This window comes from Porites lutea, chromosome 5 (genome assembly GCF_958299795.1).
Source record: "Porites lutea chromosome 5, jaPorLute2.1, whole genome shotgun sequence".
Lineage (NCBI taxonomy): Eukaryota > Metazoa > Cnidaria > Anthozoa > Scleractinia > Poritidae > Porites > Porites lutea.
In genome coordinates, this window is record NC_133205.1 from 25,340,534 (window position 1) to 25,356,842 (window position 16,309).

The following is a 16,309-nucleotide window of genomic DNA, read 5'->3' on the forward strand; positions in this document are numbered from 1 at the left end:
GCTTTCATCAGCCAATCCGAGTTTGTTCTCCTGACTATACGCACGCGCGTGCAAGCCTGTTATACAGGAAGAGCCAGGGACCTGTCTTTAGGGCGTATCCTGTGAGTGTAAATGGCCTTCTGTGGACACGGAAGCTCCTGGGGGAATTGTCGTCGTCCTGTACTCGACAACAAAGACTGTTCAGAGATTTGCGGCTTTTGTAGTTAGCGAAAAAAATTCCCCTTACGATTGACTTGATTTTGTAGCCTGTGTGCCAGCGCCCGTTAAGCTTTTTGGTTAGTTTTAAGAGGACACCATTCTTATTAATGACAGCGTCTACAATGAAGCACAGGGTTCATTTTTCGTTTCGCGTCATAGTTAACCACTAAAAAGGGTAATTTCTTCGCTAGTTAATCACTGGCATTCATTTTTCATTCCGGGGGACTGGGAATCGTCATTTGTAACCAGTCAGCGGTAATGACTTGTGAAAACAAAATGGCGACCCGGACAGGTGAGCGGGAAAAAAGAGCTGGTGTTGTTTACTTGGAAACGGACGGATATTAGCTGCAAAAAGTGAATTTCTCTTAATTAATGACTACTACTTTGCTTTAATCTGTGAGACCACAGCTAAAAACTCCCATGGAGGTGCGGTTGGTGCGAAACACCGAACAGACAGAAGGGTACATTATAATTAGACTTTTTCAGCTCGGGCCGTAGCGTCCCAGACATCGTGATGAGTAAGCTAAATTTGACTTTATACGAGTGTCTTCAGCAAGTTTCATTAGAAAAGTACCATGGCAAGTTTACTGAACGTGGAATTTTGGACGTTGGTGGTTTGCTGTCGCTTACAATGCAAGATTATCCTGCCTTGGGTATTTCCTCAATGGCGGACCGACAGAATCTTTTCTACTTGATTCAGACTATAAAGACAATGCAGGTGTCCTCTTCCCAGAGAGGGCTGTTACATAATGGAACGGATAATGAACGTTTGGTGCCGATGGAGGGGCCAGCGGTAGAGAATAAGAAAGGTATAATATTAATATTGAAACAAACAAAGTGCATGAGGAAATTAGCAGAGGGTAATTCCATTCCATTCCATTCCCCACTCTCCGTTTAGCGTCACCCGACCGACCCAAAATTTTGCATTTCCAATTAACAAAAAAGTAACGACGTAGCCACCATTTTTCACTTGAAATAATTCTTTTAATCTTAAAAATGAGCATAGTAGAGGCCCTGCCGAGGTAAATTCCGACAAGCGACAAGGCCCAAAAAGTGGTGACAGTGCGTAAAATGAAATCGAGACAGGAGACAACCTCCCTCGGCCTAATTGCGACAGTGACAGCAAAGCCGACAATAAGCAACAAGCACTTATAAACACCGATACGGGACATTTTAAAATTCAGACATGCGACATGGGACCCCCCCTCCCCCGGCATGGCCTCATAGTAACAGCATAGAGAAAAACTGGAACAACAACAGGAACATTTTTTACAGTATATTGTGCATTTTGTTAATCCAAATATGTAAATGTTAACTTTAAATGTCATCCTGGGATACCAGGGCCTCCTATTCTGAGACTTCTGGTGATTTTTTTTAGGTTTTTTTTTTTACAAAATCCGACTGACCGACCCAATATCAGGAAACGCATTCAACACTAAACGAATAAAAAAAGGGGATGCCCTAAGAGATATGATGTTCACCCTCTTACTGAAAGAAATAAAAGTTAAAGTAAAGGCCAGGGCTGTCCGTAAGATTTTAAGTTGCCAGGTACATGCAATAAATTAGTCGCTAGGAAATTGAACAGGTAGGAAATTCTTTTGGCTCTTTTTTCCTTTCTTTCCTTTGGAAGTAGTTGGGGGTCTTGCACATAGCAGCTGGGGGAAATCCCCTGACCCCGCTTTAGTGACAACCCTGGCAGACACCCCCTTCAGACAAAAGGAGTTGTTCTCAAGAAATTGAAAGTCCCAACATACCCAGCTACCTATTTCTTCCTTTATGGCAGTGAAGGAGGTTGGGGGGTGGGGGTATTAAATGGGATGTCTTATCGGGGAGGGATAGCTGAAACTGATTAAAATAATATTGAATCGAAAAGTTGCAATGCTACAAGATTTCCTTAAGGTAATTCCCTTGTTTTGCATTACGCATCACCAACTACACATAATATTGCAACTTCAAAGGTGGTGGTAATTTTCACTGGTTGTCTTCCGCTCGATTTCACCATCTCCCGGGTCCAGTCTTTGATCAAAAAGAGGAAACAAAGGCTCCTTTTGTAGTCCAAATGCTTTTAATAGCGATTTTGATAACTATACCCGGCTAAAATGGTGTTATTCTCCTCAATCCCTTCAGGCAAAATTATCATGTGAAGCCAAAATTGCCCCTTTGTTGTCTTTTTGCAATGAAACAAGATTGGTGACTCCCCTTTTTTGTTTGTGTTTTCCACTCATTATTGCTACACAAAAAATAAATCTTAACCCATTCGCTCCTGGAGATTTTGCCGAAAAATGCGTTTTGAAGCTAGTCGAGTGGTTTTCTGGTCACTGTCGTGCTATAAAGGGCTAAAACTTACCACAAACCGGTTTACAGGTCGTACACTTTGCGGCCTTCTGATCCAGATGCAAAATATTAGCTTGCGAAGTTCGGGCATGTGCAGAAAGCAAAATTTTGACATAGTTTTTGGGTTTAAAAGTGACACAGCAGTCTTGACTTTTACTTTTCGCTTTCTCTCCTCCCTTCTTTTTTTCACTTTTCTTGCCTCATTTTTTTTTCTCTTGCTGGGCATTTAGTAGGCTTCAATTTAGTGGGAAGAGTTTTTAGGAAAGCTTTTAGGATCTAAGGATTAGGTGAAAGGAAAGGTAGGTGGGTAATGGAACAAGATTTTCATGGAGATTTTCAGGTCAATGTCTCATGGTTTTTTGCTTCTTTCTCCGGTGTCCTTGATTGAATTGTGCTCATTCTGGTATGGTTTGAAAGATCTCTTCACTCTACACAAGTTAGCGAAGAAAGTTGTCCTTGACCGTTAAATCTGATGACGTCACAAAGGGTAGAAAGGACCTGGATCCGCACGGGCGGTTACGGGCGGTTCAGGGGTGAATGGGTTAAGGAAAAAACAAATCTGGATAGTAGAAGTTATAAATTTTAAGATATGAATTATGTTAAACTCCACATTTAGGGCCACAGAGAAGTACAATAATGTTAAAACTAAACTGTCTGTTTCTCTCCATTTTTTCAAGATCAGGTAATTTTAAATCATTGTACTGAAACATTATAGCCCAGACAAACCAACGGGTCGTAGGTTTTAGTCAAATTCATAGTTTTTGCTTTATGGTAAGATTTTTTGACAGGTGGTCAAGCTCTGAACATTTTGCAAGCAACAGGAAAAAACACTCAGAATTATGGGCACAAAGGGCAAAAACAAGCACGGTGACCCCAACCTTTTATCGCAGTTTTTGAATGTCCTATAAATGGCTGACAATTGTGCCAAGTTTGAAAAAAAACTGGATAGTACATCCTTTTCAAGGGAATTACCTTAATTCCAAATCTAAATTGTTCCTATTGTTTATAGCATGGTAACAGTATTTATTTATATAAATTATTTATATTTTAGACAAGAAGACAGGTGCAAAGAGACCACGAGAGGCTACAGAAAACAGCCCAGTAGCCATCAAGATAAAATCAAAAACAAAGGACAAGTCTTGTGCAAGTTCTTCAAGGCCATCCACTATGTCAAGGTAAAAAATAATGTTGTAAGTTAAGCCCATTAAAATCAAATGGGAAGAATTTTACAGTGGATGTTGCTTGTTCAACCATACTAATCCCATTTAATCATGTCTCAGATCAACAGAGTATGCTGCAGGATTTTACAACTACGGTGTTCCTAGTTATAAACCCAAACAATCACCAATCAAAAGAGTCCATTCAAGATCAGATTTGGGTCCGTCAAGAATACAAGTGTGTGTTCGTAAGCGACCCCTAAGCAAAGCTGAGTTGATGGGCAATGAGGAAGATGTAGTCATGGTGACTGATAAGAATACAGTTGTGCTTACAGCACCAAAACTTGCAGTGGACCTAACAAAGTATACTCAAAAGGTACAATGCCCTTTAGATAATAATGGAATGATTAAAATCATTACCAAATTATAAGCATGGGAACTGTTGCCTTAAGAAGGTAGCTACAAAAGGCCTGAGGCACCCTAAACACAGCTATATCCATGGTAATTACCCTAATTACCTGACTTGATACTCCATACAGCAGTAGACAGCCTCTTGGAAGGGGAGGGTGAGGATTGAGAATCCACAAAGATTTGCTAATAGGAGTGATGCAGTGTTCTTGAACAAATTTGTATAGGTAATAGCATGATTTGTAGTGATATTTGGCATAAATACCACAAGTGATATTTCAAAATTGTTATACATAATTTCACGAGCCGTTAGGCGAGTGAAATTTGACACAATTTTGAAATATCACGAGTGGTATTTATTCCAAATATCACGTTCAAATCATACTATTATTTGTTTATACTACTACCCGCAAAGGTTTTGTAATTTTCACATGTAGGTATTTCAAATTAAGCTGAAATACCACTGCTCTAAGCCAATCAAATTGCAGAAATTTCTCATGTAGTAGTATAAAGACTGAAATAGGGCCATTCAAATACCTGCGTCATGAACTGTATAGTATTGTGTGGAACCTACACCTTTGTTTAGTGTTGTCGGTCTTCTGTGTACAAGACATCCGTCTAAACCATTATATATTGAAATATCTAGATTATAATGGCTTGTGCTCTTGGTTGCAATATTGAAAATGGAATGTTGCTGGCAGACTTGTTGCTTGTTTTGATACTCCTAGTTACTTATAGTCACTTCTAGTTGATCAATCTTCCACATTTTAATGCCTGTTGTTTTTTGTTTTCTAGTATCAGTTTGTATTTGATGAGGCTTTTGATGAACATTGCAGCAACAAAGATGTTTTTCAAAGAACTGCTCAGCCACTCATCAAGACAGTTTTTAACAGGTTTTTTATTTGACATTATTACAAGTACATCATACAATAAGAAAACAGTGTCACTTCCCAAACTAATCTTGTAGAAGGCCCCTAACAAAAGAGTTACTCATGACTGTATTGACTCATGGCTAATCGTTTAAGTCCCCAAAGTGACCAAAATCAATTTTCTCTTGTTAATTTCAATTCATTTAAACCAAGAGAAAAGGTTTTGAGAACTAACAAAATAATCACCGAAGAGAAAATGTTTTCATTGAAATTCACTCTACTAGTTCTTTGTGGAAATGTATGGAGATAACTCTACAAAATTTCTAGGTGGATTTAGGAGCCTAAAGGATTAATATCTTACCAGCCCATTCCATTATTTGACCTCTTTTTTTCCTCCTGCACTTACCTGATCTTTGAATTTCCTCTTCTACACAAACCTTGTTTACATTTTCCACCTTTGTTATCCTACATGTATCTCCGAGATTACCTGCTCTTCTCCTCCTTTCTAATAACTAAAAGTACCGAATGTTCTTCTTCCAGACTTCACCAACCTTGCTCCACCTGTTGCTTGCTTCACCTGTTTCTTTATCCCACTTACATTCAATGTTTAAATATGCTTTCCAAAGTCCAAATGTGCTTCCTTCTTCTCAGCCACAGGGTTCACACAGTCTCGAAAAGTCCTTGAAGTTTGGGGGAAGTCCTTGAAAAGTCCGTGAATTCCATTTTTCCTTGAAAAGTCCTTAAATTTCTATACAAATCCTTGAGAAGTCCTTGAATTTTCTTTAACTTCGAATCTCGTGGCCTGAAAAGTGTTTTTTTGCTGCTTTTTGGTTGTCCAAGACAGAATATGAATCATAGGTCAGAGAATTTAAAGGTTATTTACACAAAGTGCTCAATGTTTTGTGCAATAATAAGCTGTCAATTTAAGACAAGTGAACTGAGAAATGTAGAGAAGTTGGTGAAGCAAACAGTTCAAGCCTTAAAGCCTTATTAGAATAGACTGGGGATGTACATTTTTGTGTAATCTGTGAAATAATATATTCCCAGTAGGTGGTCCTTGAAAATCTAATGTGGTCCTTGAAAAGTCGTTGAAAAATGGTTGCAATTTTTTGTTTGAACCCTGACTGCCATCTACCTACCTGACACCGCTTCCTTCTACATCTCTTCCTACCTACTCCTAACAACTCCCTTTGGCTTTCAATCACTCTTTCTTCTTTCCTTCCTCCTCCCTTTGGTTAGTTACTACATGATTCCTTTAAGCTTTACCTTGTGTGATAGTTAACTTCTGGTGGTGATGCTGAGGTTACAATAATCATGTCACCAAACTTTCTCATTGTTTTTCCCAGTTTGTAACCTGCCCAAGATCAGGCATCATTAAAAATGTGAACATTTTTCTCTATAAGTTTCTTTTTTATTTTTTGCTCTTTCTCTCCCTCCTAAATACATCTTTTGTTACAACTTGTGTACCTGTATTTTTTGTCCCTTAGTCAAAAGATTTTGAATATCTAATTTCAGGGGTAAGGCTACTTGTTTTGCTTATGGCTGCACTGGAAGTGGAAAAACCTTCACCATGCTGGGAAATGAGGAAGTTCAGGGAATCTACATCCTGGCAGCCAGTGAAATATTCACAAAATTGCATAATGAAACTCATGGCAAAGGATTGGGATTATGGATCAGTTTCTATGAAATTTATTGTGGACAGCTGTTTGACCTGTTAAATGGGAGAGCAAAGTATGTATGTGTTGGAAACCCAGAAAAATATAAGTTAGCTCCCTTGTAGAAATTCAGTACATTTAAAGTATACTTTATATAGGTGATAAACACTTTAAAAAGTATACTTCATTTGTACTTAAAGTATACTTTAAGTATACTTACCAGAAGTATACTTTAAGTACACAACTTTTCGACACCTAAAAAGTATACTTAAAGTATACTTAAATGAAGGTATACTTGAAGTATACTTAATGGGAAGTATACTTCAAGTATACTTAAAATATACTTAAAGTATACTCAATGCAATATGTTTATCAACCACTGAGACACATCAGACTTGGATCAATTATATTGTAAAATCATTTATTGATATAACAAAAAAAACTACCCTTAACTTAAAGCAATACAAATGTACTAAGAAATTATAAAAAAATATACAGCAAATCTTGTTGGAATAGGTTTCCACAACAGAAAAATATAAATTTTCTATTCCTATCAAAGGAACTCACTGCATTTGATTACCATAATATATTATTCTTCTTGATTTTAGTAAAATTTTCATTGACAATGAGATCATTTCAAGGAAGGTGCATGTATATTAACAGGTTTCTTTCTGAACTTTCTTTAACTCACTTGTACTTAATAATTATTGCTTAGAACCATCACACAATATTCTTCTTAATTTTAGTAGTTTTAATAGACAATAATGATTAGATCTGTCCTCTTTGGCTACAAAGTAAATTGTGCCATTACCTTATTAAAGAAATATGTCTACCTATTACATACAAAAACTGGAACGAAAAATGCGATCTAACGAAAACAAGACTTGGGTTTTATATTTTGAATTTACAGTCTGCACTTTAGGCGAAGGAAACAAGCTTTCACTTTGTAAACCTTAAGGCTTAACTACACTCGTGTGTCATTTGCAAATGACTCGCAAAGAAGAATCGATATATATTGAAACGACTGGAACCCATACATTTTTCACCCCAAAACTTACTTGTATCGTCAAAATTCAGTCATGGTGTACTTCTTTTGTTTTCTTTTCAAGTTCCACTCATATTGTACTCAAATTGTGAAGATAAATTAAAAGCAATATTCCAAGCGAAATATCTTGAAGACACTCTCGGCAAAACCCAACGAACGTTCCTTCGAATCTGTATCGCCCGCCAAAACCATATATGGAAGTTAGGTATGCTGTAAATGATTCATACATGACCGTATTAGGAAATCCACAAGATCCCGTATATGTTCCGACGGTACTGGAAGTCAGCGGTAATTCAACACCTTCATATATACCTTTCTTTCCTCGAACGTAAAGATGTCCGACAATGAGCGATGGTGTTGCTTCGAGTTCTCGTTGTATTTCTTAAGGTCCTCGTAAAAAAGGAGGTAAAACGACGCGGGCCTTAATTACATCCAGTATCTTTTACTGCCAAATGCAAAAATTCCACGAAAGACGTTAAAGAAATGACCAGAATGAAACTGTGCGACTTTGCCATTTCACCCAGGGATCGGCGGATGATCTTCTTACGAAGGAAGTCGACTGAACAGCTAATGTGTGCCCTGTGTATCTAGAAACCTCTTATATACTTCACCACTCTGAAGAAATCTTTACATGATCTCAACTGTGTCCTTAATAGAAGAAAACTGATTTGATCTGAATAGTATTTTGAAGTTAAATTATACTTAAAGCATACTTTTACGATACTTTTGTCTTGTAGTGATTTCAAGATCCGGACAAACCTTCTTAGATCCTGACAGATGAGAATGTGTCTTTCAGTTTCAAAGTATACTTAAAGTACACTTTTCTTTCCAAAACTATTTTTCACAAGCACTGAAGTTTGAAGAAGTATACTTAAAGTATACTGAAGTATTTGAAGTATAAATGAAGTACATTTGCCAAATATACTTCATTTATACTTTTTTTCTGGAAGTACAAACGGGGTATACTTCAAATGTACTTTTTTTCTGAGAAGTACATATAAAGTATACTTGAAGTATACTTATAGTATACTTAATTTCTACAAGGGAGTTTACATAGGTGACCTTAAGAAAATGATCACTGTACAATTTGTGTCTACTACAGTACACGTGCATGCTTGGTTACATGGGAAGATTTCAGTATTCAAGATCAACAAAAACCGGATCAGATCAAACCTTGTAACCCCATGACAGCAGCAACCTTTGTCATTTTTAGTTACTTACAGGGATTGATCTGATCCAGGTTTTGTTGATGCGTATGATTTTCTTAAGCTGGTTCACACAGTAACAGCAACAAAAATGCGAAAGCAAAATGTAAGCACCTTGCTTGCTGAGATACATGCACTGGCCTTTAAGCCAGTTTTTTGTGAACAAAGAAAATACATTTTTGCATGTTCAAACTGCCTCAATGTAAACGTAAACACTAGTGGCTGTTCAAAAATGTCAAATGTTCCCTTTTCAGTATGCTTGCATTTGTATTTATTTTAGCAAAGCAAAACACAGCCTTTGATAGCAGTTGTATTACATATTTTCTATATGTTTTGCAGGTTATTTGCAAGAGAAGATGCCAATCACCAAGTGTGCATAGCTGGATTGACTGAGCGGCATGTTCACAATGTAGAAGAATTGATGGAGGTATAATAATGATAACAATAATACAAACTCCATAACTGGATGCGTTTGAGCTTTTACTGAGTATATACTAACTTGAAAAGTGATCTCCAAGATCATAACAAATTTTAACACCTGTTTTAACAACTGATGAAGTTGTTTCTGTGCAGGTTATAGAATATGGTGGGGGAGTACGAAGTACTGGAGCTACTGGTGTTAATTCTGACTCTTCAAGATCACATGCCATCTTACAACTGGATGTAAAAGTTATACACAATGAAGAACATGTTGGAAGGTATATTTTATCATTTTTCTTTTTCTTCTTCTTCTTCTTCTTCTTATAATTATCATTATTATTATTGGAGTCGTGGTCTTTCCTCTTATGGGACCGTGTTCATTCCATGAAAAGTCTCATGGATTATAACTTGATGGATAGTGACCTTCTGAGTATGTGAGCAGTCACAAGGTGTACAATCTTCTGATGATCTGTTATTCTGATGTTTTCTGGGATCTTTCTGATGTAGTTTTCAGTCCCTTTCTTGACAAGCCCAAGAGCACCAAATACCACTGGGACAGTTGTTGTTTTAGTTTCCATGGTTTCTCAATTTCTATTTTGAGATCCTTGTATTTCGGAAGTTTTTCTACTGTTTTTAAAGAGGTGTTTTTTTCATTAGGGATAAACATATCAATGAGCAGGCAGGTCCTCTCCTCCTTGTCTTTTATTACCCTGTCTGGCCTGATTGCCATGATCTCTTTGTCTGTCTGGACTGGCATGTCCCAGAGTATAGTCACTTTATTGGTAAATTGTCTTTTCTCTGTTCCAAAGAATTTTTAGTCCCACATACATTGCTGAAAGTTTATTGCCCTCTATACATGTTATTCTCACAGGTTTTCATTCATTGACTTGGCTGGATGTGAGCGTGCAGCTGATGTCACAGATACTGACAAGCAAACACGGGTGGAAGGAGCTGAAATTAACCAGAGTTTGTTAGCTGTATGTCAATAAGAACACATTCAATATTTTAATTTATTTTTGAAAAAAATATTCTCTTCTATGCATTTGTTAATATACAAATTTCCTTGATATCTCGTTCTTTTTTTCAAGTTAAAGGAATGCATCAGAGCACTGGATCTGGATTCAAAACATACGCCATTTCGTCAAAGTAAACTCACTCAGGTAGCTATTAAATAATTTAATTCATTTTTAACCTCACTAACAATAGTTAATATTAATTAGCTGAATATTTTTCTACTAATTGGGCATAGTGGTTTTTTTATGTCAATGAATGAAATAGTTTTCTTACAAATATAAAATTTCATTTTCGCATGCTATAATTAATTTTTCTTTAATTTTCATCTCATTTTTTACACAGGTTCTGAAAGATTCCTTTATAGGAAACTGTCAGACTTGTATGATAGCCACCATATCACCCAATAAATCTTGCAGTGAGAACACCCTTAACACACTCAGATACGCTGACAGGTAAGCTGATATAAGTAGATACAGGATACTAGTAAGTTTTGTGTCCCCCACAAAAACAAGTGCCACAAATATTTCCCTGAGTGATTAATTTTTTGTGATCCTTTAATAAAGCTAGTCTGTGTGCAAAAACATCCTACTCTAAAAAGTAATAAGAGGGCCAGCAGGGGAAGTTTGCATGGAGGCCTTCACTGTTTCTAGTGAATGTACGGACAGGGCTAGACCTGTTCAGACCACCTCCTCAGAACAGCCACCTCTTTAAAACCACCTAATAGTATGCATTTTCTCACTTATTTGTTCATTCTTTTGTTTCCTCATCTTATCATGTCATTGATAACCTCCACCACTGCCCATCTCCTCAGTATAAATCAGGTATATTTTCCAGTTGCAAGTTTCTTTCACTGGAATTCTTAACATAGAAACCTCTGAAATGATGATGCCAGTTCTCTTATCATATTGGCCAAAATTGTCAGTCAAAAAAATTGAGGTTTGGTTTTGTGTGTGTTGACTAATTCACCTCATTGACACATACTGTAGAGTGAAAGAGTTGAAAAAAGGCATACCAGTCACCTTGCCATCAGCTCCTCGACCACTGACTGTACCTGCAACTATGCCTGAAAAAGACCAGCTGTTCTGTGAAGACAAGAACAAAGCTTTACCAGGAGTGGCCGGAATTCAGGTATTCAAAAACATCCCTTGATGCATTTTATTGAATAGTAGTGAAAGTTCCAAAATTGTTAATTGTTTCTACTTTTTTCACACTAATTCTGTCAAACAACAATTTCTATTTTTTGTTCATGGTTCTTTGTAATTTGCATAATCAGCTGGGTATTTTTTTTTCATTTATTCTATTTTAACCATTCCCTGGCTTCAACTCCCATGAAGGCAAGAGCTAGTACAAAATATTATGTTTGAGTAAAGTGTAGTTTATTCATTTTGTTATTTTCAAAGTGTTATCCCAAGAGATCATTATAAAATAGCGAAAATCTCAAACATCATCAAAATATTCAAAAGATCATTTTGTAATGGAGCACATTAATGATATTTGTTTCTGTGTTGGTCATTTTTTAGGTTAATACTATTTTGGAACATCCCCAAGGCCCTCTAAGGAAGCTCAGGACTGGTAACAATGGAACTAATAAAACATTAAGACTTAACACTTCATCTTCCAACACAGTATTGTCACCTAGAGGTCAAGACTCTACAGCAGTAAACAATATACCAGTTGGTTCACCTGGAAACATTCTTGGTAGTAATACTAAAAAGGGATTGAAAGTGCTGTTACATACATCTAGACCTCAGACTTCACCAGATGTAACAACTGCAAAAACTCAAAATTTGGCAAGCAGGATGCAGAGCAAAACAAGGGCTTCAAAACAAAAGACCAGTGATAATCGTACAAAATCTAATGGATTGACTGAAACTTTGAAAGAAAAATGTGAAGAAATGCCACAACAGGTTCAGGCAACTTGTGAAGAGAGTGATAAGAGTTCAGACATTTTATTTGTATCAGCATCTAGATTAGGCAGTTATAATCATTTGCCAGAAGTGGTTCAGCAAGGCAACTCTACGGAAGAACTTTTTAAAGAGCATCAAAATTCTCAAAAGCTGTCCTATGCGGACAAGCAGTTAAATGAATCTTCACCACCATCCAGAAACAATCGTTATGGTAGTGGTATCAAAACTAGACTTTCAAAGCTGTTTAGTAAAGGGAACACTTGTATGGAAGAGCCCAAAGTTGTTGAACCTCAAACAACTAGGAATGAAGTCAGAGCTCCTCGTTTGATTCCAATGCCCAGTGGAATTCACAAGCCCACCAGGTTCTGATTTTGTACTGTACAGTAACAGACTTACCTCTTGTGCTTTAAATTGTTAGACAGATGGGAATGACTTGTGTCAAGGCAATAGATATTACCATTCAATGCAAATTTTTCTTCGTTTTAATTGGCCTAGAGCCCACCTACTGTGTTTGGGCACAAGTAATATTCTGTTCATGTGTAAATGAAGTGTAAATGAAACCACGCTTTTCTCCTTCTTGTGATCGCTCTTGCATGAAAATGGTGGATCGCTTCGCTGACCAAAAAACAAACTTGGTGATCGAATAATAAAACAATTATTGACCTCAGTTATCACAAAATATCGTGATTTGTCAGTGTCTCGCAGATCAATCATTTGCCTCAGCCTTCGGCTTCTGCAAATAATAATATTATTGATCTGCTCGCCAGTGACAAATCACGATATATTGCTCAACCTGCTAAGTTTGCCCATTACAAATCCTGGAGAATTTTCATTAGAATACAATGTGTTGTCCTAATTTTGAAATAAAGGGTGCAGGTAATCATGAACTGTTTGATCAAGTTTGGAAATAGGCTCTTGCCTATCTAGAGCACTGTTTGATATAAAATAATAAGCAAGAAAGGCATTGAAATTGAAGTGACTATGGTATATGGTTACAGTCAAAGCCCGTTAATACAGACACTAAGGGGGCCATAGAAAGTGTCCATATTAACAGGGTGTCCGTATTAAGAGGGTTGAATTTAAAGAAAATATAATGGCTTTTTTTCCCCAAAGACAAACCAAACTGTCTGTTATAATGAGGTGTCTCTATTAAGTGGGTGTCTGTAAAGCAGGATTTGACTGTATTTAATTATTATCATCTCCTCTTATTTATTCTTGAGCAGTTTTTGCAAATGTATCAGTAGCTTGCATGGTAGAGGTTATAAAATGCGGGTGGAGGTAATCAATTTTTTTTTTCGCTAATGTTTATCATACCTGCCTTAAACTGCACAGCAAGTTGGTTTTAGAAAACATTTCCAGTTAAGAAGATCTGTTGTTCATTTGGAATTTGCATAACCTGGTTGAAGCTGGTTTTGCACCCAAAGTACACAGCCGCATTTGTTTATTATGTAATTGAAAATAACGTAGTTAGGTCCTCTACAGCCTGATAATTATTATTGTAACACAACTAAAGGTTTTTTCAGAGTGACCGGTCAACTGATACCGTATCTAATTTTTTTTATGCAGGGAACTGGTTCATATGTCCTTGGATTTTGGTGAACAAGACAGATCCCATCTGAGTCTTTCTCAAGAGCAGTTAGTGGCATCACACCACACACAGCTTGCTATGGTAACAGGGCTTTGTCAGGAGGAAATGGTGCTTTTAAAACAAATTAACAGTGGACAGGAGGTAGATGAATTATTTTTAGGTTAAAATCCTGTCTACAAATTATTGTTATTTGTTTTTAATATTTGCAATGATCTGAAGTTCTAGGAGGAGTTAGAAAATCTCTTATCATATTGCACTTTTGTTGTTACGAAAAAACAAACTTACTTAGTTTTCATGTTGATGTTCTTTCCAGTTTAAAAAATACCTTGTAGCTTATTAATTTTTACAACTTGCCCACTAGAGCACCCATGATTCAGTGGTTTAATTCAGGCTTCCTGCATTATACAATCAAACCCGCTTTACAGACACCTGCTTAATATGGACAACTCATTGTTATGGACAGTTTGCTTTGTCCCTTGGGAAACCCCTTACAATTTCTCTAAATTCAACCTGCTTGTAATTGTATTGTCATTTGTTTACCCACAGAGCACCAAGGAGCTCATAAGAACTTGTTGAAATGTGTCTGTGTGTCTTTCTATGGCATCCTCATTGTCTGTATGTTATTAATAGATGTTCCTCTAGGTTTTTTTGGTTGGGTGGCCACTTATTTAAGCAAATATAATGTGCACTAATTTTGTTTATAATTATTTAACATTACACAGGATTTTAGAGACTACATCAGGCAGTTGAATGACATCCTTACAAGGAAGGCAGCTTGTATTGCATCTTTACAAGAAAAGCTTTCTAAATGTCCTTCACAATGACTCTACAGGAAGTTAGTCAATAAGAAACAAGATTTCTTAAGTTAATTTAAATTTTTAAACAAAATGTTCTTTTTTATGGTTTGATTTTTTCCTGGTGTCTCTAATTTTAATGTCAGTCATTTTACAATTTTTTTTCTGTATAGTAAGACAAACACCAAACTCATGTTTGTTTAAAACTATACTTTTAAGATGTTCATAATAATAGTGTACAGTAAAAACCTCGATATAACGAAGGGCCAAACAACGGACTTGCTAAATAATTTTTGCTATAATGAAGTTTTGTTATATCAAGGTTCTTTTTCATATAATTTATTTTACTGTTACTGGATCATAGAGTATTGTTTGTTTTTCTGAGGACTTTGTTGTATAGAAACTCATTGTATCAAGGTTGCACTGTAAATGCAAAGAGTATAAAATCCAAAACATGCAGTTGTAATAATAAATTATTAGTGTATAGGTGTAATAAAAATTGCATTTGGAACTCTGTTAATACCCATCTCCCTAAAGCTGTCACCTCTCTTCTACAGCCTTAAACTGATGACCCAAATCCCATCTAAATAATTTGTTTAAACCTCATTGCAATCACCAAACAATGCCTCTGAGCTAAAATGAATCAAAGTGGACATAATTGGTTTGCACGAGCCTAATAGGTGTAAGCAAGAAGCATGTATCACATTAATAATTATTTGAAAGAGAACACTAAAACTAAAATGGAATTCCATGTGCTATGAGCCATGGGATGTTTTTGAGCAAGCAACCAAATAATTATTTAAAACATCTTGTCATACTTACATGTAAAGAAGTGTAGTTAGGATGGTTTAAGAAAATGGTTCAGGGAGCAGTAGGGACCATTGTAAAAATATTTGTTTGTTTGTTTATTATTTATTTATTATTTACCATGTAAGTCCAGATTCAATACTGTTTGTATCATCAAGCAATCCTTTTTCTGATGATGATATGGCATTAACAAAAGAAACATTGATGCAGTCTGTGTATTGGAAATGGGATCATTGGTGGGATGTGCCCCAACCCCAGTAAAACTGCTCTCTCACTTAGCAAAATGTGCATTAAAGTTTAGCTGAATAATGACTAATAATGCTTTCTTGATTGTTCAGTGACTTCACACACTGATAAAGCTGCATTATCATACCGAAACACTTCACCTGAAAGGGCAGTTTGTAAAGTTATTTTGAATTATTAACTGAAATGCACAAATGACTATTAGTGGAATCAGCCAGTTTTGCCAGTTTTGAGTTTGTCCCATTCGAGTTCAACCCTTTATAAACACATAAATAATTACCTAATAATTATTCATTTGTCTGACCGTTTACATAGCATTAGGTATCGTCACAATAGTTAAAGCTATTTCATATTGGTTAAGTCACGTGTTAAAATCGGTTTTTACATTCACTCCTAAGTTTTATAGGGGTCAAACTCAAATCCGGCGAACACGAAATGGGTCAAAACCAAGTTAAATCTTATCTCATCTGCATGTATGTTCATCTTATACACAGTCTATATGTTGTTTGCCTTGGCCATGTCTTAAGGACAGGCCTCTAACAGCTTCAACATCTGAACAGACATAAAATGGTAAATAAATTTTATTTTTTGATGATTTCACAATTTGAGAGTCCATCAAAAATGCTCCTTCATTTATATATTTTACGGTAGTTATAGTCAAAACC

At 36.3% G+C, this 16,309-nt stretch overlaps 1 protein-coding gene across 1 annotated transcript; it reads left to right on the forward strand.

Annotated features, from left to right (window-relative positions):
• Positions 1 to 706: 706 nt before the first annotated feature.
• Positions 707 to 16,173, forward strand: LOC140937656 (kinesin-like protein KIF24). Its single transcript, XM_073387216.1, has 14 exons — positions 707 to 1,007; positions 3,584 to 3,707; positions 3,813 to 4,065; positions 4,893 to 4,990; positions 6,482 to 6,697; positions 9,211 to 9,298; positions 9,445 to 9,569; positions 10,163 to 10,268; positions 10,380 to 10,451; positions 10,648 to 10,757; positions 11,292 to 11,433; positions 11,826 to 12,574; positions 13,779 to 13,941; positions 14,523 to 16,173. The coding sequence occupies exons 1-14, from the start codon at positions 713 to 715 to the stop codon at positions 14,622 to 14,624; spliced, it is 2,643 nt and encodes an 880-aa protein (XP_073243317.1). The 5' UTR covers positions 707 to 712; the 3' UTR covers positions 14,625 to 16,173.
• Positions 16,174 to 16,309: the final 136 nt, after the last annotated feature.

What these genes read in the sequence shown, in the direction of transcription:
- LOC140937656 (XM_073387216.1), top strand. Translation starts at nt 713, where the DNA reads ATGAGTAAGCTAAATTTGACTTTATACGAGTGTCTTCAGCAAGTTTCA. An exon ending in ATCAAGACAGTTTTTAACAG is followed by an intron (nt 4,991 to 6,481) that starts GTTTTTTATTTG and finishes ATCTAATTTCAG; the next exon opens with GGGTAAGGCTACTTGTTTTG. An exon ending in GTCAAAGTAAACTCACTCAG is followed by an intron (nt 10,452 to 10,647) that starts GTAGCTATTAAA and finishes TTTTTTACACAG; the next exon opens with GTTCTGAAAGATTCCTTTAT.